This window comes from Thunnus albacares, chromosome 18 (genome assembly GCF_914725855.1).
Source record: "Thunnus albacares chromosome 18, fThuAlb1.1, whole genome shotgun sequence".
In the NCBI taxonomy this organism is placed as follows: Eukaryota; Metazoa; Chordata; class Actinopteri; order Scombriformes; family Scombridae; genus Thunnus; species Thunnus albacares.
In genome coordinates, this window is record NC_058123.1 from 11,537,797 (window position 1) to 11,558,938 (window position 21,142).

The 21,142-nt window shown below is 40.3% G+C and overlaps 1 protein-coding gene across 2 annotated transcripts; it reads right to left on the reverse strand.

Moving 5' to 3' along the window:
- Positions 1 to 783: 783 nt before the first annotated feature.
- On the reverse strand, positions 784 to 21,111 carry LOC122968209 (macrophage mannose receptor 1). Of its 2 annotated transcripts, XM_044333203.1 has the most exons (51): positions 21,028 to 21,109; positions 19,347 to 19,415; positions 18,946 to 19,091; positions 18,758 to 18,870; positions 18,476 to 18,615; positions 17,563 to 17,786; positions 17,367 to 17,473; positions 17,162 to 17,280; positions 16,899 to 17,034; positions 15,923 to 16,005; positions 15,697 to 15,816; positions 15,490 to 15,591; positions 15,244 to 15,402; positions 15,025 to 15,107; positions 14,704 to 14,848; positions 14,568 to 14,612; positions 14,294 to 14,461; positions 13,052 to 13,171; positions 12,840 to 12,950; positions 12,697 to 12,729; positions 12,422 to 12,556; positions 12,064 to 12,210; positions 11,787 to 11,921; positions 11,462 to 11,619; positions 11,217 to 11,361; positions 11,045 to 11,093; positions 10,885 to 10,951; positions 10,656 to 10,789; positions 10,539 to 10,582; positions 10,251 to 10,424; positions 9,907 to 10,061; positions 9,696 to 9,809; positions 8,852 to 8,967; positions 8,362 to 8,516; positions 8,047 to 8,252; positions 7,767 to 7,944; positions 7,445 to 7,669; positions 6,857 to 7,026; positions 6,701 to 6,771; positions 6,171 to 6,271; positions 5,940 to 6,059; positions 4,689 to 4,826; positions 4,453 to 4,607; positions 4,236 to 4,335; positions 3,865 to 4,100; positions 2,908 to 3,091; positions 2,538 to 2,786; positions 2,239 to 2,421; positions 2,069 to 2,128; positions 1,766 to 1,911; positions 784 to 1,676 (listed from the first exon to the last, which is right to left on the reverse strand). In XM_044333203.1, exons 3-51 carry the CDS (start codon positions 18,970 to 18,972, stop codon positions 1,632 to 1,634), a joined length of 6,330 nt encoding a protein of 2,109 aa, XP_044189138.1. In that variant the 5' UTR covers positions 18,973 to 19,091; positions 19,347 to 19,415; positions 21,028 to 21,109; the 3' UTR covers positions 784 to 1,631. The 2 variants fall into 2 exon arrangements, with proteins under 2 accessions (XP_044189138.1, XP_044189137.1); XM_044333202.1 differs by lacking the exon at positions 19,347 to 19,415 and having other exon boundaries at positions 21,028 to 21,111.
- Between the last annotated feature and the right edge of the window lie 31 nt (positions 21,112 to 21,142).

The window sequence follows — 21,142 nt, forward strand, 5'->3', positions numbered from 1 at the left end:
ATCTTTTTTTTTTTTTTTTTTTTTTTCTGGCTGTAGCGCTGCTGCTGGTAGTTTCAGACCAAAGCAGACTTGATTTTTATCCTCTTCATCTTCGTTTATAAATTTTTTGCACTTGTGTCCTCCTTCTATTGAAAATCGAACAACATGCGAGAACAAAAAAAAAAAAAAAAAAGAGGGAATAATCTTACACCCGTCTTTCTTTAGGTATAGTGGTGGATATAGTGGTTCACATCGGCCGTATTTGTCAGTTTGAGTTACCTTTTCAATTAAAGTGGGACGACCACAAGTCATCTAACAGAAACTACAGTCCTGTTCCCTTTATTTGTTTTTTTGCACCGATAAGCTGCTTTCCTGTAAATGTTTCCCATGCTTCTGTTAGGTCGCAAAATGTTTCCTAGATGTGTGGGAGTAGAATAAATGGCCAAAACTATTACGCTTATTAAAGAATGCACTTTTTTTTTTTCTTTTTTTTTTTGAGTATATATTCAGTTAATTTCAGTGTGCTTTTTGGACAAAAGGAAACCCAAGACCGGCAGGACTGTGCTAGTCTTCACTCTTGTTTGTTGTATCTTTTAAATACAAGCAATAAAGCGTGCGTTTTGTTGGCTCAGAAATTAAGTGAGGTGTTGTTATCACAGGCTCTTGCTAATAATACACAAGGGGATACAGAAAATAATCAGTATGAAATAATGATGTAGGAAAAGATACATTAGTTTGGACTAGCGCTTTTAAAATAGCGCATTTCTTGAAATGATTGCTTATTGGGGTTTTTGACATTTTTCGCTTGTGCTAAATTCAGTTGGTGTGTTCGTGCAATTGAAACGATAAAAGGGCTATAGAAGGATCACACAGTGTTCCTAACTTTATTTTCTCACATAAATGATAAAGTGATATTTTTTTAAGTAAGGAGCGAGTACACTGGTGCCATGGCATTTGGGATTATTTTTATGTACAGCAGGCTGCTATAGAAATGATCGTTAGAGTCTCTCACCACAATGTCTTCACTGCACATGAGTTGAAACCACCAGTTTTGGCATTTGACATTCATAAGTAGTGCAACTTCATATGTTTTTTTTTTTTTTTTTTTTTTTGTCTTGTGTCTTCCAACCTGTGGCTTTTATTTCCATTATCCTTGACTGTTGGTGCTTCGTTTATGAATTTCTCTGCAACAAGTTTACACTTCTTGTCCAAATAATTATTTACTGGAAAAAATGTTAAGAAAGGCTTTTTGAAGGATGCGTTTTTTCCTTTTTGTGAAATATGTAAAGAATTTGTGTTGCAGTGTACAGAGATGAATAAACACTGGAAAATAATTTGTTGTTTTACTTTTTATTTTTCTCAAAGAAAACAAGAATTATAAACTCTTGTATTTGACGGTAAAGGTTGGTGAATGAATGACACGTAAAGTGAATTACATCTTCAACATTTCTGAATTACTTTGCCCTGCTGTAAACATTACAAAATAACTGGGAGATACAGAGACAATGAAGGTTTATTTTAATACATTTTATTTTTGTATTAAAATATATACAATGCTGTTTAAACTATGGAGACATTCACACTACATCATCACTGATTTGTTTTTACAAAAGCATCATGTTCGATATACTGTACAAAACTTGAATGATGTTTTATGTGTCTGATTCTCCTGCGAAGTTGGGGTTGACAAAAGCAGGCTGCAACAGAAAAATGACACAACTTAGCATTTACACCCATAAAAACGTAACCTTCTCGTCCAGCTGTAACAGGCGAATCGATAACTTACCACATTAGCGGTAGTGGTCGTTCTTTTCGGCAGGCTCAAGCTGCTTAGCTTATATCCTCGCACGATGAAGGTGTAGTAGAGAAGTCCGACTATCAAGCAGGCAATCACGACGGCTGCAATGACGGCGCCGGCTATCACCCCTCCGTCTGTACAAAGAAAGATACGGCAGATGTTTCAGTAGAGCTGATAAAAACATTTAAATTTTCTAAAGCTTTCAAACATATCATTCATGGTGCATCTACAACTAATGACAGGAAAAGAAAGTAGGAAAATTTAATGCACAAATTGTTAGGAAACACTTACTGCTGACACCCGGATCATCAGTGGGAAAAATGGGATTACCGCCGTCATCTGTTACATAGACTGAAAAAAAAAGATTTTTACAGAGAGAAGCTGTTAATCTGCTCATCCTGTTCCGGTGAGAATCTAAAACCAAAACGAAAGCTGCGGAACTGGGTCAAGAAAATCCTTACACTGGCGGTGGCGGCATGCAAAACCTCTCTTCTGCAGGCAGTTGTTGTCGTTCCAGCGCCCGTCGTGGTACATCTCCACGCAGTTCTCCTCGGCCACGTCCCCGGGGTGAAACGCTGCATTGGGCTCACCTGGAGCCCAGTTGAGGAAGCCCAGAGGCGTCTTGTCTGTCCAGCCCCATCCGACTAGAAAACCAAACCATCATTTGTATGTATGATTTTATTTCTAATATCAAAGCTAGAGTCCGAATTGTTCTGTAAAACAACATTATCAGTGTTCTTTTGTCCATTTCTACACTCACAGTTGTTGTCCCTCGTGAGGCCGATCCAGATGTTGTGACGTTTGGTGATGTTGATGTTCCTGATGAACTCCACCTCCGCTCTGCTGTGCAGGGACACCAGCTCCGCCCTGACCGTCTGGCAGTAATGTCGGGCGTCCGGCCAAGAGAAGCCCAGCTTATCGTTGTACACGTAGTAACAATGGCGGCCGTAGGGTATCCAGAACGGCAGACACTTCCCGTCACCGGGGGCGGGAGTTGGTGGCGGATTCTCTGACAGACAATATAAATGACATAGATATTTTTAGGTTTATGCTTTTTAGCCTAAGACAAAAAATAAGTAAGAAAAGGGATGTAAAAGCAAGTCGGTTCAGTTTAAGCGTGTGTTTTATACCGGAGGAGATCTTGCAGATGAAGGGTTTAGCTTGGTTGCACTTTGTGTCGTTCCAGGTCCCGTGGAAGGCTCGTGACGCGTGCATACTCACGCAGCCCTCATCCTGGATGTTACTGGGCTCTCCTGGTCCCCACTGAGTGAAAAAAACTGGCCAGCCGTCTGTCCACATGTAAGAGCCGTTATCCTGCATTACAACACGATACAGTATGAGCTTTGTTCACTGCTAGGAGAGTTTTGGTTGAATTATTCCAGATTTCAAGTTTCTGTTTCTTCTGTAGAAACTGTTCACACATACAGTGTTGGAAAGTATTAATTACATTTACTTGAGTATCTCCATTTTCTGCTAATAAATACAGTACCAGTCAAAAGTTTGGACACACTTACCCATTCATTTGAATGAGAAAGTGTGTCCAAACTTTTGACTGGTACTGCACATCTATTCTTCTACATTTATCTGAATGCTACGGTCACAAGTTACTTTGTAGATAAAGATTTTACACTAAAAATCTTCTGTATGTTCAGTTCACAAAATGTTGTTAACAACTTGTTACACCTTAAAATCCTAAAGTTTATTACAATTGTCTCCCTCTTGACCAGCTACAAAATGCTGCATACATAATAGAGCATTAGTAATAACCAAACAATAATACATGTATTGATATAATAAGTACTTGAGTAAAATTTGCTTCTAATGTGTACTTTTACATAAGTAAGCATGACTAGATACCCATAGAAGTAAGTGAGAACATGTATTTTTTGTAATTCGGATGAACCAACCCAATAATGCAGGTTTATTAAAACCTTAAACTGTAAAATATATTTGGAAAATTGTAATTCATAAACTCTGTCTGTCATTTAATGCTTCCCTCATACATTTTGGCAGTTAATTGATTTTGCTTCAAGGTATTTTGAATATGTAGGCAGTTTAAGTTGTTAGTTTCTTCCTGCTGACAGCACCTTGCGCCTGAGTCCGATCCAGGCGTCCGCTTTCCCCTGTAAGACCACTCCGGCGACGAAGGCCTGGTCGTAGCTCATGTCGATGCTGGCCAGGTTGCCTCCCTGCTGCTGGCACGTCGTTTGAGCCGCGTCCCAGGTGGCCACCTCCTCCACCAGCTTGTAGCAGTTCAGGTACCAGGAGATGTAGCCGGCGGGGCAGGGGCTCGTTGTAGGGGGAGGAGGGCTGATGCTGCTCGCTGGTGTGGAGGAAGACGGAGAAAGGTCAAGAGAGTAAGGCCTGAACGGGGAAAGAGCTTTCTGTAATGTCAATATCTAAAATTAGTTTAATGATATTTGAGCAGGAAGAAGAACCACCGGAGGTTTTCACTGACATTTCTTCCTGTAGCAGACGAAGCTTTGATCCCTATGACAGGCTTCATCGTTCCACTTGCCGGTCACCAGGTGGTAGTGAGTCATTGCTACACAGTGTTCCTGTTGAGAACAACAACAAAGCTTCAAGCTATTTAACTAAAAGTGTATTTTTCAAATCACGCTGTGTAGGTTTTGCTCTGATTATTACAAATAAGCCTGTAGCGTAAATATCCTCACCGCTCCTCCTGCATTGTTGGGCTCCTTGTCGTTCCAGTTGGTGTACAGTACTGGGCTGACTCCGTCACTCCAGGCGTACTGATTCTCTACCAAGATATCTGACAGACCGATCCACGCGGGGTGCACTAGGTCCCTCAAGTAACTAGACACAAAGTCTGAAAGAGAGGATCGTTCGCTTTGACTTGCAGCCACTGGACTGTTAAATTCTTATAGATGATGTTATCTGCTGAGCTTACCATTCTCATACTGGTCATCAATAACTGCCAGCTCTCCTCCCTGGTCTCTGCACCAACTCCGAGCATATGACCAGTTGCCTTTAATATCGTTTTTCTTCCCTTTGAATAAGAAGCATTTATCCTTGAAACGCATCCAGCCTGGAGGGAAGGAAAGAACAGAGCAGAGATATTCAAAAACTATTAAAACCATATTAATGAGCCACACTGGAGAGATTATCAAGGTGCGAAAATCATATACAAATCCATTTTATCGCTATGAAATAGTTCTGCTTATTGATTTGTAATATTGTACGCAAAGGTCTATTATAGCCAAACATATTCAAGGAATAGCTAGTAGCTCAGTATTGAATTTGTGGAACTGTACACCATGATTTGTCATATAGTCTCCCTGGTTATTGTTGCCGTCATGGTATCTACTGTGATTTTAAATAAATTTGATATAAAATTTCAGATTTACTTTCCTCTATATAGAAAGTAAATTTTACCATCTGTTAATTTATGGAAAGAAAAGCTATTAGCTGCATATTTCAACACTGAAAGTAGCTCCTTTTTCCTGTTCATATGTATTTTAGATTCTACTTTACAGGATAAAGATGGAAATATTCAACAAAACCCATAAAAATACCAAAACCAATAGTGTGTTTAGTCTGTCTTGATGCTTTCTGACTTCTCCATCCTGTCTGTGGCTCTCGGCCCTGAGCCCATTTGTACCTACTGAAGATGTAAATCTTTCAAAACGCGCCACGAATATATTTCATCATTTCTAGAAAAGGCTCAATATTTTCTTAAATCAGCCGGGCACAGCGGTTTTTAGCTGACGTTACACAAACTCAAGTAAATGATGCATTTGTTGAAGACTATGTTCAGATGTGGATTAATACACAACATTTGGTGCACTAGTGAGTATTTCAGGCAGGACGGTGTATCAGTATCACCTCAAAATAAACTACAATGCCCATGTTCATTGCATGAAGAAACATATTAGTGTGTTACAGTGTGTGTTTAATAGTTTTTGGCAGCATTGGAGCTCTATGGCACCGAGGAATAAGATATATCAGGCTTTGGCTACACAGATGATGTGTGTTATTAGTATCTTCTAATCTGTTCTCAATAAGAAAAATATAGAATACCATCAGACTCTTCCTTTAAAATATGTTATACACATGTATTGATCTATAACATCCATGTTTAAATAAATAAACAAATCCTTTTGGAGAGTGTTTATGTTCATATTTAAAAAGTGTGTCTTACCTGCGGGGCAGTTGCCCTCCCAGGGCTGTGTGGGTGGAGGAGGGGTGTGAACTTCTCCGGGGAACTTCTTACAGACGTAACCGGCTCCAGCACGACCGCAGTTGGCATCGTTCCATCCGCCTTAACAAGCAAGAGAGCTTCGTAAATATCACCACCGAGGGAGGAGTCCGATCGGTACACACACGAGCGATAAATAATCACATGGTTGTCAAGTGAATGTCATTTCAATACCTTGATGTCTGTTCATCTGAACACACTGTTCCTCCCCGTTGGCGTTGTTGGGCTCACCTGGACCCCAGTGAACGTATGTTACAGGGGAGAAGTCCACCCACCTGTGCAGAAAAAGCAGACAAACCTTTACAATGACCTTTTTCATTGTGGTATTTATACAACTTATGTTATTTATAGAAATCATTATCACCAAACAATCTCTCCTAGAATTGATGATGCCATCGGGTTACACATTTTGGAGTGATAATGAATAAGTGACTGACTCTGAGGAGAAGTTTGGTGTGAGATGTTACATCCAAATGAATTGTATGTGAATGTAGCTGTGCATATAAAAATATAAAACGTCCTCATATAATCTAGTTAAATCACATTGGATGCTGTTATAATGTCCGAGCACTTGTATTATTTATAGCTCTAGGATTTGTCTCTAATGACATCATCACCTCAGTCTGTCAGTCAGCTACAACATTATCCCTTCAATTTCACCTCAAATTAATTAAAATCATGAAAAAGAAATGAAATACACATACATGTAGTGTCCACTTGTAATACCAACCATCCTCAATCCGATCCAGGCTGCAGAAACTTGGCCCGTCCCCACCTGGAAGAGCAGTAACACGTTTCACTGTAACATATTACAACATTTTTCGACACTGTAGAGAAGCTCTAACAGAAAAGAAGCGCACCATGCTGTTAACGTAGGCCTGTTCGTCTTTGTTGAGGATGGAGACGAGTGAGGCCTTCTCTGCGTAGCAGCGTCTCATAGCCGTGGGGAAGTCCACGATGTCGGTGTCGTTGTAGTAGTAGCAGATGTTGTTGTTCTTCCTCCAGCCCGGGTTGCTACCACAATCAGGAGCTGAGACATGAGAAAGCAAATATGGCGATGATACGACGGCCTCATTGCCTCGGTTTGTTCACTGTATTTTGTCTTTTTTTTTTTTTTTTTCTAGTTTGAGCCCTGTGTCCTCAGCCTACATAAATAAAAAACCAAAAAGCACTAATATTTCCTGTTTTACTTGTGGTGTACATATGCATTTTTAAGCTGCATTTATTTGTTTTTGCAATTCAATATGCATTTACTGGCCTTTATTTAAGGAGACAGACCCACCAAAATTGAAAACGTCTTTTTTTTAGAGAAACACTACAAAACATGCAGCAATCTCGAGTACCTCAGCTCTAAATTAACGTTCAAAATAGTTCCAGCACCAGGAAAAGAAAAACATGACTTGTTCCCTCTATACAGAAAGGACAGGAGCATTTTGGGGACAGTTTACCTGGAAGAGGAGGTGGGGGCACCGGGGGCAGAATGGGGTTCTTTCCTTTAGCGATCATGCATATCCAGTCCTGGTGAGCGTCACAGTTGAGGTCGTTCCACCAGGAGAAACTCCCGTTGGTGCTGCTCACCATCTCTACACACTCCTCACGGCCCATGTGGTTATTTGGCTCCCCGGGACCCCAGTTGGTGTGTGAGAGAGGTGAGCCGTCGCTCCAAGAATAGCCTAGAACATTAGGAAGAGGAGTCAGGTTGTTTTTTTTGTGTAATCTTAATTTGGGAGGGGTCAGCTTTATAAAACACACATTAAATATTAAACTCACCTCCTTCTGTGGGGTTGTCCTTAAGGCCGATCCACTTGCTGCTGCCCTTGCTGTACAGAGACAGGAAGTCTTCCTCCTCCTGATTGTGGATGCTGACCAGATTAGCCCCTCTGGCGACGCAGTCTTCGTGTGCTGCTCCCCAGCTCTTCCTCAGGGACCATTTCACATTGTGGAAGAGCTGCAATAAATCAGCCGGTAAATCAGTAGTGGAAACATGGCCGCTGCAGAGATGATAGTGATAGATGCTGGTTTTAGATGTTTAATTCACTGCTTTATATACCTTGTAACAGTTCCTGAAGTGGGGCAGGGCCGTCCAGCCGTCAGCACAGCCCTGTGACGGAGGAGGAGTCGGAGCTTTGGTGGGTGGGGTGATGTCAGATCTGGGTTTCTCACAAACAAAGAAGTGTTTCTCTAAGCACTGCTTGTCATCCCAGAAACCGCTAACCTGACCAGTTGTCATAGCCACGCAAGTACCATCCCCGTTATCTAGAGATAAAAAGCAGATCAGTGTGTTTGAAGGTATATTTCCTGCTGCTGATGTTATGTTATTCCAGGCAGCGCTTTTTCTGATGTGTATATATTATCCTCTCTGTACCTGGCTGGTTTCTGTCCCAGTGCGTGAAGGTGAGAGGTGAGCCGTTCTCCCAGATGTAGTCCACCCCTCCGGTTGTCCCTCCTTGAGCACGCAGCCCAATCCACCACAGACCCGTCTTTCCTGACAGTGCCACTGTGAAATGCGACTGCTCATAACTGCAGTGAAACACAAGAGAAGAGAGAATCTGTCAGTGCAGATAAATGAGTGACTCAAAAACAGTCAGAACAGATTGCTAAATCTGCCACCGTTATAAATTCATCCTTTTTTTCCCCAATTACAGTTCACATATGTAACAAACAAGGGCAACATCACAAAAAACCTTCAATTCCTACATATTTGGTTGCAGCCATATATTGCATACAGTCTGATTGGGAAGGTATAGATTGTTTTTTGAGCCTTGAAAGATTAAAGGCAAAGATGAGTGAAAAATACAGGATGTGATATAGAAGATGAACTGCTATTTGAAGAACTATGTTCTTGTCCAACTCACATGTCTCCAATGTGCAGCAGAAAGCCGTCCTTCTCTTTACAGAAAGCCTTAGCATCTGACCAGCTCCTGGCGGTCTCCTCCAACCAGTAACAGGCGTAGCCGTACGCATCCCAGCCCTGACACATTTGACAGAGGTGAGCCTATTCAAGTGACTATTCTGTTGCATGCGGCATAGCTTTCTCTCAATAATCATTAAAGGATAGGGTCATTATTGTTCAAGTCTGTCTTAAAACAACAGTCAGGTACACACATGGACGTTGAAACAGGTTTTTCTTGCTGTATTAATTCCTCCTGCTCATAGTGACCATTAAAAGTTCCCTTCTTAAGGCACTTTCAATGATAGTGATGGGGGGGGGGGGGATCCACAGTACTTGTTTTGTTCAAAAATGTATTAAAAGTTTATCAGAAGCTGATATGAGTCTCCAGTAGTCTGAGTAAGTCAAATCACGTGAATATCTTTCGAAGTAGTACAAAATTCCCTTTGTGTGTTTCCCTGTTGAGCTGTGCTGGTAGGATAGTAATAAAAAGAGGGAATTTGGCACGAAAGACACTGAAACTTTGGATGGCCTTCAGAATATCTTATGAATACATTTTTGCACAGAAGGAGGACTGTAGATTTTGTCACTTGAACAGAAAGCACATCAGGAAGGTATCTTCTAATGGTCAGTATGAACAGGAGGAATGATTACAGCAAGCAAAACCTCCTCCAGTGTTCATTTGGGCACCTGACTATTATTTCAAGACAGACTAAAAAAAATTGTGAACCTGTCCTTTAAAACATGTGCACATTAGGATGCTATGCTTGCATACAAAAACAGAGAAATTAAATGTATGGTTGACCCACCTGAGCGCATCCGTATACGGTGGGTTTCACAGAGGGCAATGGGTAATGTGCTTTGGGCATTTTGCACATGTAGGTATTCAGTTTGGTGCAGGATACGTCATCCCATCTGCCTGTCTGCAACAGAGATGACAATGACAAGAATTACCATCGTTCACTTCATTTCAGCTTCGTATCTGTCTGGATGTGTAAGACTATTGTTCATCCTTCTCACCTGTTGTAACATCTCAACACAGTCGTTGTTGGACCCGATGTTGTTGTTGGGTTCTCCCGGAGCCCAGTAGGTGAAGGTCACCATGTGTTCATCAGACCAGGTGAACAAACCGGGCACAGCAACGTCATTTAGACCAGTCCACATGTTACTGGTGGCTGTAAAGGACAAAAAAATAATGTATCATGCAACTTTTTTATGTGCTTCCTTTTACATTTTTCCTCACCAGCTGACCAAAAGGCACATTTTTTAATTCAGATTTCAAATTTGATCAATTAATTGACACTGCACTAATGAGTTTAATGCACATAATATTTTATCTGCATTAAACTCATGTTGATCCGTACCCAAGTACAGGTAGCTTTCCAGCCAGCTTTGCTCCGTCATCGAGAGGATGGATACGAGTTCAGCACCGAGACTCCTGCAGGTGTGCAGAGCATCACGCCATGTCTTTCTGTCTCTAGACGGTTTGTAGCAGAACTCTCCGAACTCATACCAGTCAGGCCCTGAACATCTGAGCTCTGTATGAGAGAGTAAGAGGATTCAATGTCAATGTGGTGACACAAAAATCTACCCATCTTTTTTTTTAGAGAAAAGGGATATATTTAAAGTATTACAAATGTATTTCAACTTACCTCCATCTGCAAAAGTGAAAGACACATCATAGTCTCCATCATATCTGCAGAAATTAGATGCATTATTAGGTCAGCTTCTAACATCTGTTGGATATCATCTGAAACTGCGGCACTTACTGTCTCGTAGTGATGCCGTTCCTGGTGGAGCCAGCGTAGAAGCCGTTTCCTGGAGTTTTCAACAAAACAGTATCTCCTCCGATATCATTCAGGACCACTCCAGCATGGATAGCTGCTGCACAGATGTTGGAGTCCTGTGAGAGAAGACAAGAAGAAATCAAGAAGAAATAAATCTTTCCTCAATACTTTACAGAGATTGTGATTCAGTTTAGACAATATATTCACATACCCCACGATATACCGAAGAGCCGTATACTATGTAATTATCGTCAGCACAGCCTGCTGGACAGTGGACACTGAAAAACACATTAGCGTCAGTGTGAATGATGGATGGAGTATCACAAAAATAACATAATCCATTTGCAAAAAATATGTCACGTTTGACTCACGTCAGTCCATGAAAGTTGAAGTCAGGCGTTTGAGCGCATGTGATTGCATCTGTTGAACAACAATTTTTCATTATTGACCATCAGCATTTATATGTGAAAACACAGAAATTATAAAATATCATTTTTGGACTTTGGAAGTATACTTATTCCACCTGTAAAATTGTTTCCTTACAGTGAGGTGTGCATCCTAAGACATCAAAGCGGAGACCTGCCTGACCGCTGAACTCCAGCGGGAGGATGCGGACGTACTGAGCTGACACAGGTGTACCCAGCAGCTGAGTATTAGGGGTGTTCCTGTCTGTGGAGCCTGGGAAAAACTGGAAATCATGGAAATCCAGTGTGATTATATTCATTTGAGCCAACCTGACCTCCATTTTCACAGTTTGCTTTTGAACCAGGAGGGTCTTGTTTCCTCACCTGCCCGTCAGCAGTGTAGTCAGTCCAGCTTCTTCCGTCCATACTGTGTTGGATCTTAAATTTGGTGAGCCAGTAGTCATTGTGAGGACAACCCTGGATCACTATCCCTGTTACTTTTCTGGTCTGGCCCAGGTTTACCTGGATCCAGCTTGAAGTTGCTGGAGACAGGGATATTAGATATGGTTAATGATGTGAGGATACCAGTTCATCACACCATTTTACCAACTTTAACATCAAATAAAAATAAAGGTATTATTTATGTCTTTCTTATTAACTATTGATTAAAATATTATTTAGCTTGTGTAACTGCCAGGTTGGTACATACGGTTTCCTGACGGCATCCAGCAAGAATTTCCATTCAAACGGGCTCTGTTGGGAGTGAAGAGACCAATAGAGGAGGAAGCAGAGAGCTGAGAGTCTGTGATGTTCCCGTCCTCGACACCCAGACCGCGCAGACACACTGACGAGGAGCCAAGTCACAAAACAACATTTAAAATAATAATAATAATTTATACATTTAGGAATATTTTTTTGATAGTCCAGGAGATATGGAGGTTGTTTTTTTAAACTATGTGAATCAAAGAATAATAACACAAGCCCACCTTTCTGTTCACAACTGTAGGTGATCTCGAGGTACTTGGAAACAGTGGGACAGGGGTCCTCCTCCATGTGGGCGAACGCAAAGCAAAAGGGACGGTTGTCACATGACTTTCTATATAGAGGAAGGACACCTTCCACTGTGCAGCTTCCTACACAACAGAAATCATCTTTTGGTTAAGCATTCAACAGCAATTATCAATATTTACTTATTAATTTGTGATTTAATTTGGTTTACAGTAGCCAACTGCCAGTCAGAAAGACTTCATCTGCTAAGTAACTGCAGATGAAGACTAAAAAAAAGCATTTTAATCTGTCTTTGCTTTTGCTGAATTTGACTGTGTGACTACTGTGCAGCATCACCTCCTGATCCATCCAGGTGTGGACAGATGTCATCACTCTTCCGTCCGTAGAAAGCAGACTGGATGTTGATGACACTTTCATGTGGGCAGTGAAGGACAGCGGAGGAGTCCTGGCACACGATTGCTGTCATAAAACCTGCAGCACAGATCAAATATTTATTTGGACCATGCATTAACTGTAGATATCTAGTTGTAGTGCAAATAAAAGTGATCATAACATCTATAATCTTTTTGTCACTATGAAAGAAACCATGTCAAATAGTGAGGTGTCATTACCATCATGAGGTGGAGGAGGCTTGGGTGTATTTCCTGTAAGAGGAAACATAGTGTAGTATTGTGTTACCATCATGTACCAACAATCAAAACATTGTCTTCCTTTTGCAAGTGTCAACAATACCTATTCAAGTAACATATCTCACCTCTCCGCTTGCAGATGTATCCTCTTTTGAACTCACAGTTGTCGTCGTTCCAGTAGCCGTTGTTAATAAGTATAGACAGGCAGTCTTCACCATTGTAGTTGTCTGGGTTACCTGTGTGGAAAGACGAGGTCAGTGGTTCAGTGGTTTTGCAAGACAGTAATCCTCATATGTTGTGTTTGTAAATGTATATGCATATTTGGCTTTAAATGTACCTGCGTTCCAGTGGATGTATCTGAAAGGAGAGCCATCTGTCCACTCCCAGCCACCTTCAGTGACAGAGTCATGGCCGCCCATCCACAGAGAGATCCCCGTGGGACTCTGCTGGATCACACCTGGAGAGGACACCAAAAAATACAAATGAAGGTAAATTAAACAGAGAGCATATGGGAACTCATTGGTCATAGAGTTTATGTTTCATATTACACGCTTTAGCTCTTAAAAAGAGTAACTTAAACCGGACTGAAAAGCACTGTTTCACTGTCCTCTCCTAAGTTTCAAGCCTAATTCACCTCTTTGGTGTGGTCAGAAGTGTGCTTTGTTGCACCTGTAAGCGTACCCAGCAGTGATGTGAGAGTGTCCTGGGGTACACCTGTACATCACTGCAGCAAGGTGAGAAGTTAAACCACTGGAGGTCAGCAAAAAATGGTTTTCAGAAACGTTATGGGCAGAATTTGAAATGTTTCCTTTGGCACCCCCTAGTGGTTGTATCAACTACCCCACTGTGGTAAATGCAAATACGAACTTCTTCCAACTACACAAGCAGCACAGAGTTGAACCTTTTTTATGCGATACTCTAATTCAACAAACAAAAATGTATGTCATCTGAATACTTAGAAAGATGCTATAGTCACACAAAAATTCAACACATAGTGAGCAGCTTTAAAGTAACCACAATGTAATGTAATTACATTAAATGTAGTTCAGTCTTGTTTATTGCAAGTATATTGAACTCTATTTCTTGCACTGAAGTAGTCAGAGTATTATGGCCACTGTGAGGGGAAAAAAGGCTGGAATTTGGAGAATTAAGTCAATATATGTTAAAAAAAAAAAAAGTCAGAATTTCATATAAAAGGAAAATTATTAATATTAATACAAAAGGAAAAAGGAACATTTTATGGAAAAAACTATATTATGTATGATAAATAGGTGCTTATTGGTGAAACCCTTTAACTTCAGACAGACAGCTCTCACTTGTTTACTATGACAGTATTAAAATCTCAATGGTATGACTTAATCTGGAAATCTTACAATTTAATTTTTGAAGTATTATGGTGCTTGTCTTTATTCTCATAACATTTTAACTCTTTCCCCAAAATAATTTAACGTTATTCTCGAAATCTCAGATTAGATACATACTGAGGCAAACACAAAACCTGTACAAAATGAATGGGCCATAAATTATATAAATAATAAAGAAAAATCAGGAAAGTGAAGTTAAGATGTAAAAATCCTACCATGTATGAATGCCTGTTCAAAGGGTTCAGTGATACTGATGAGGTCTCCTCCCTGGTTGACACAGTCAGCTCGAGCTTCTGCCCACGTCCTCATTGACAAGTAGTTAAACAGGTAACAGTAGTCATTAAACGGGTCAGACATCCAAGAACCACATTTCTCATTCCACCCTGCAACAAATACAACACATTCTGGTTCACGCGTGCATACATCAAGATAAATAAACACATATTATCCGCTTCAAGTGTATAGTGATCAGTGTAGTGTGAAGCTAACCTGGTCCAGATGTTGGGGGCTGGGGAGGAGGTCCTTGTCCCTTGGCTATAGAGAGACCAAATGAAGAATAACTACAAAATAGTAGATTAATGTAACTGAAGAGGCATTCATTTAAAAAAAGAATATCAGTTGGGACCTTTTTTGCAGATAAATTCTTTTGCGGTGGTGCAGAAGTCGTCGTTCAGTTTCCCAGGTTTATGGTGATTCATCCCTCTGAGGAAGACACAGTCCTCATTATCCTGCCAGTTGTCTGGCTCGTGTGGAGCCCATGGGAGGAAATCCTGAGATCCAGAGGAAAAAATAAGTAGCTCAGACTGAAATGTTGCTTCATCATGAGTAGCTTCACAATCCGCAGCACTTTAAGGAAAGGTCAGGATGTTCTCAAGAAACCAAAGATTTTCAAATGTTTGTCAAAGTTATCTGTATCACATAATATGTTAGTGGTTTTGTCACTCACTGCAGGAGTGCCATCAGTGTATACAAACTGGTTTTCAACATTGATATCATTCAGTCCCAGCCAGGCTTCCCCTGGCATGTGAGCTGCAGAAAAAAGAAAAGAACCTCAAGTTAATTTAAATGTCAAAAAAAACAAAAAAACAAATGAAATTCATATAATTTCTTGAAAGATTACTTCATGATAAATTTGATGAACTAGAATGCTTTCTTGGTTGCTCACCAGTGAGGAAACTCAGCTCTTCTTGTGAGTGGAGGCTGGCCAGGTGACCCTGCTCTCCGGTACAGTGAGCCTCAGCGTCCTGCCAGTTTTTCACCGTCTCAGTCTCAAAATGATAGCAGGAGTCCCCGTACAACAAATATCCAGGGTCACAGTGGGAATCTAAAGCAAAAAAAAAAGTAAACCATTATTAACATACAGTAGCTTTAGCTAGACAGTAAGTGAAGAGGGGATGTTAGTTTGACTGACCAGGAGCTGCAGTCGGTTTCGGGTTCTGTCCACCCGTCATCTCACAAATGTAACCCAGGCTCTTGAAGCAGTTGGTTGTTTCCCATTTGCCGTCATAATTTCCTGGAGGAAAAAATTAACACTGATGTTGGTTTCACAATGCAAACCTTGACTGAAAAGATTTGGAAGTGTTATTTTAGGACCAGAGTGGCACAGTGCGGATCCTACCTGTGAAGATCTGTCCACAGTCCCAGAGGCCTGCGGTGTTTCTGGGCCAACCAGAACCATAGTTAGAAAATGTAACGGCGGTTTTATCCACCCATCTGAATTGCCCGTCCTGGTCCTTATCTGGTAACATCACAAACAGGAAAAGTCAACAGAAATCATTTGTCAAGATAAGCATTTTTTTCTATACTTTCACTGAGAATATTAAAAAATATAGTCTGTAGAATACCTGATAAACCAATCCAGATGTCAGGAATGTCCACTTGGTGAAAGTCTGGAAGGTACCCATTTATGAAGTACTGTTCTTCTTGACTGCAGGAAACGCAAACATGACAGACAGCGCGGCATTATCTACTGTAGCAGAAATTCCTTAAAGCAAGATTATGTAAAGTTTGTAACAGAAGCTACTGTGGCAACAACTGGCAATTAGTGATATAGTGAATTATCCTTCATTGTGCAATAGTTTGTTTTAAAGACATCATTATTAGGTATTTACTTTGTATTTAAAGCTGCATCAATCATTATTTTTTGTATTAACAATGGATCAGTGAACTGTGTGTAATATGAAAGGTGTTGCTCGTAATGACTTTTAGCCCCTTTTAGATCAATGTTTTGGTTTTTCGTCCATCAACAGGCAGTTGTTTCATGTGAAAAAGGTCTGAAAAAAGCACACTGTACGCTACCTGCCCATCAAAACACAGCAGACAGACAAAGCTAGTGACTGGCTGGTGAACATAGTTGATTATTTAGCAGCTAACAGGGCAAATATCTCCCTCAGGAGTAGGTGGAGACCAAAGCAGAGGTAGAGGGAGAGTGAATATTAGACATGTGTTCCTGGATGTGTAAATAGGCAACCGTTTGCTAAAATATTCACCATAACAACTTTATAAGGTGATAATATGTCAACGTTGTGTTTTCAGCTTGTTGCACTGCCCCTAAGTTGGGATAAAACCATTGAAATGTTTATCTGTGACTTGCAAAAACATAATATACATAATAATAAAATTTGCTAGCAATAGCTGACATTAGCCACCACAAGTAACTGTTCATACCAGACCAATTGAGGCTGAAGAGGAGAAACGCATGAGTGTGTCAAACTGCATATGAATAACTTTTCATTTGTCAGAGTAAGATTGTTTTTTTCTTTCAAAAGCTACATACCCTCACTTTAAAATTCATATGCTTACCATTGAGTTCTTTCCTACCTGTTTATAATCAGCAAGTGGGCCCCCATGTCAGAGCACTTGGTGAGGGCTTCGTGCCAGGTGGTCAAGAGATTGATGTTACTGACCAGCCAGTAACAACTGCCAGCAAAACTCAGCCAGCCAGGAGGGCAGATGGCTGGATGTGAGATAGAGAGGAAAGGGTTAGAAAAACAAAAAATAATATTGTTCTTTTATGATAAAGATAAAGACGATCATGGACAAGAGATATCCTCTGAGTGTATTACGAAAACAATCCAGCTTACTGTTCAGTGGTCGTTTACACATGTAAGGACGCTCATATCTGCACACAGAGGACCTCCATTTCCCAAATTCCTCTGCTGAATTTTTCATTATTGCAGAACATGATCCGGCCTGCGTATCACTGTTGGAGAACGCACGTTTAAACCACGATTGCACAAATTAACATTTAGATTCAAATGACAGGTATGATAAGATACGATCTCTTACACTGTTGGTTGACCACTGGCCCAGTTTGTGTACTGCACTTGTTGAGCATCAGACCAAGTAAACTGATTGTTCCCCGCTTCAACTTGACATGATATCTTGTTGCATTTCTGGAGAAACAAAACTTATCTTTACCTTATGCATACTCAATTATTCATATGCAATATTCATATAAGGGAGCAAATGGGCTTCCTCTCACCAGAGTGGAAAAGCCAATCCAGAGGTCAAAATGAGATGAGTCCAGTGTTCCTGTGATGTACTGCTCTTCTTCTGCTGAGATAACAGACACCAGGTCTCCTCCTTCCCGCACACAGTCATGTCTGGCTGCTGTCCAGCTCTTACTGGTGTCTGCCTTCAGCTTATAGCAGTTGGAGCCGTGCTGTCTCCACCCGTTTGCTAAGTCACACCGTGGGGCAGGATTGGCTGAACAGGAGGAAACAAAATATGTTGGCATGTGTTAAGTGTTATTAGTCCTCTCAATATGTGGGGTCTGAGCTTATGGAGACTCACCCTGCAGGGTCATAAGTCAATTTTTCAAGGATTAAACATTTCAGACCTGCAGCTACCTGACACAAGATTAAAGGTACCCCGTGGAGTTTTTGACCACTAGTGGCGCTATGGAGCAATATTCTGATGAGTGGGTTTGTTTGTATCTCATGCAACATGTCCTAGTACATGCACAAGGACGTTCGTGTTCTTGCATGCGGGTGACGTGTTAAACTTTTCTGCTAACTGTAAAGGCCATAACACAAGCTCGAGACAACAAGACTGCAAACAAGATAGTGGACATCTCTTATTTTCATGCTACTCCACTGAAACGTTTGAACGTCTGAAACGTCTGAAAGGTTTTGCCCTGTCATAGAAACTACTGGTGCATAAATGAAAACCAACCATTATTCCACTTAAGCCAAGGAACATTTAAAGAAACCTTCACCAGTTAGTGGCCAAAACATGATTTTTTTGTTGCCTGAGTAAAGATAACAGCACAAATTTGATCACTCTAGGTGAATAAAAAGTTGATATAAAAAGAAGAAAATGGCAAATTAAGAATCTTAATAGCCGACTAGACAGCTCTACTAAATAATGTAGACGACACTAGTTGGTGGACTTACGGTTGGGGTGCTTGCAGATATATTTCCTCTTAACACTGCAGTTTTCATCATTCCACCGTCCCATGCTGGATCCTAGCACCTGACCACAGTCCTCCCCAGGGTCATCACCCCAGTTATCAGGCTGGCCTGGCAGCCAGTATCTGAAACAGGAGAGAGGATCATTTCAGTAAAATACTTAACACACCTTTGAATCTGTTATCACAGTTTGATTCAAGTATATCTTGAGTATAAGTATAAATGTAATGCTTTTCTAATATATGCAATGGTATCAGTATAACACACGATAGGTATGAGATGAAAGGACTCCCATCACTCCACGCCCAGACACCCTCTCTGGCTTGGTCAGTCAGGCCGATCCAGTAGATCTCTGTGCTGATTTGTGTCCTCACCCATAACTAGAAAAATTACATAAAACACATGAACTCAGTGTCTGCAACCATAAGAGAGGAAGCTTGTGTGTGCTGTCTCACCCTCTCATGAACGTCCTCAATGCTCATCAGGTTGCTGTTCTGCTCCGAACAAAATGCATTAGCCTCGAACCATGACTTTGTATCATTTGAAAAGAAGTAACATTTATCCTCGTACTCCCTCCAGCCTTGCTGACACTGCCCACGTGCTGAAAATACAACACAACATACCTTTACTGTGCACAAATATGACCAAAACATGATATTTTATACATTACAACAGAACACCACAACAAAGCAAAGTAAATATGTTAAACAGCACATGTCCAGAAATACAAAAGACTCACGGGAAAGTTCGTATTTTTTTTGATGTTGCTGTGACAGTTTATCCCTGAAAAGGAAATACTTTTTTCACTTGCCCTCCTTTACAGAAAAGTCACAGCTGAACACTGGTGCAAACTCACCAGTGTTTTAAACTGCAGTACCTCTAGAGGCCACTAGATGCTGGAAAAAGTAACTAGCAAAACCCTGAACTTAAAAAAAAATACAGATCAATAAATATCTTCCACAAGAAATTAGATTCTCAAAAGCTAATTAAACTTCTTCTTATGAGTCTAATGTGTGTCTCGTGGAAATTTTGACAATATTGCCCCATTTAGAGAAGTGGGGTGTGACAGGCCAGTATAGCTGCAATGGTTGCTACTCGTTCACTCAGTCAGCTACAGACCGACTACAGTTTGCTGCTCAGATTTCAGTTTTCTGGCTGATCCCACAGATCTAGTATTATTATTATAATAATGATCACTTTTGTGGTGTGAAATTTCCAAATACTAGTTGGCAGCAAAAGTAGGATTCTGACACAGACGCTGTAATCCTAACGTTTGACGCTGTAGAGCTTTATACCTGCCGCATCACAATGTTTCTTAATGGAACATTAAGTGATGAGAGTTTAACAGTCAATTAAATATATATTAAATGCAGAGGTCTGTCAATTACATAGCTTTTAAATACCATAGAAATATTAAGTAAATACAGATGTGTGTAGAATTGATGCACCATTCCTACAGATTACAACTCATAATGGAATAACATCTCTAACTCAGAAAGAACAGTAGAATAAAAATGATGTACTCTGATTACTTTTTATGGTTGATATATAAAAATGTGGCCCAGTGTTTTTTCAATTTCACAGGCTGGTGAATCATTTGAATGCACATCAATCATAAAAGTCCCATGACAGACATCCACAGTCCAGCCATGTCAGTCAACTCTCAGCACCTCGTACAAAACTTTGGGTAATGTTTGACTTTAACAGCTTTTACAGACAATATAGAATCACATGTTTTGCACACATCCTTGATGGGTTGAAAGACCACAAGAAATCCATCAGATACTGAATTTACAAATGTACTGACGCTAATTCTGCAGTTTGGATCTTGACTGGTCCTGGTTTAATATAAAATATACCAGAATCCTCAGCTAGTTAAGACATATATGTATAAACCACAGATTATTTCCTTCTAAAGAGAATTGGCAACACAAGAGAATTTGATCAGTGATTAGACAAATCTTGTCAAGATGTTTATTTTACCACAGAAAGTAGTGAGTTAAATACATTTTGGCCCTGGTTTGGCCAAATGTAAGATAAATGTCAAATACATTCATGTAGGTGTGATCTTATAAAACAAAAAAACAAAAAACAAAAAAGAAAGTAAAGTTTCTGTGTGAATACACTGCTCAGATTACTCCAGAATTAAATGTTTTAAGAGCTTTGTCAAGTTCCCGTGTCCTTCCTTTTATTAATTTTATGGTAAAGCTAAATATTCATGAGACAAGATTCGCAGGTCTGCACATCATGTGTAATGCAGTTTTCCTGATTTCCTCTAACCCACAGCACAAAGCACAAGTCATTTATTTAGTGTCCTCTTCAGCTGTCTCACAACAAAAAACACATTAGATAAAAAAGTAAAAGTTTCTCTCCAGATTTGAGATGTTTCTGTTGATAAACTTGTGTCTTTATTTTAAGGATTGCAAAACTAAAAAAAACAGGGTCAGTGCTCTCAGGTGTTTGCTTTCTCCCTCTCAGGAGTCAAAAAAGCTTCACATATACAAGAAAAAAAAATGCATTCAAAAAGGGAGACTTACCACAAGCAAGAAGAGCAGCAAAGCTAAACAGCTGCAGAAGAATTCTTTGTCTTCTGTCCATTTTTACTTTTCTGTGTTCGGCTCTCAAGGTGTGTTTCTACACATCCTAATAGGT

What these genes read in the sequence shown, in the direction of transcription:
- LOC122968209 (XM_044333202.1), bottom strand. Translation starts at nt 21,088, where the DNA reads ATGGACAGAAGACAAAGAATTCTTCTGCAGCTGTTTAGCTTTGCTGCT. An exon ending in TATCTGCAAGCACCCCAACC is followed by an intron (nt 17,787 to 18,475) that starts GTAAGTCCACCA and finishes CCTCCTGTTCAG; the next exon opens with CCAATCCTGCCCCACGGTGT. An exon ending in GCCCCCACCTCCTCTTCCAG is followed by an intron (nt 7,027 to 7,444) that starts GTAAACTGTCCC and finishes CTCATGTCTCAG; the next exon opens with CTCCTGATTGTGGTAGCAAC.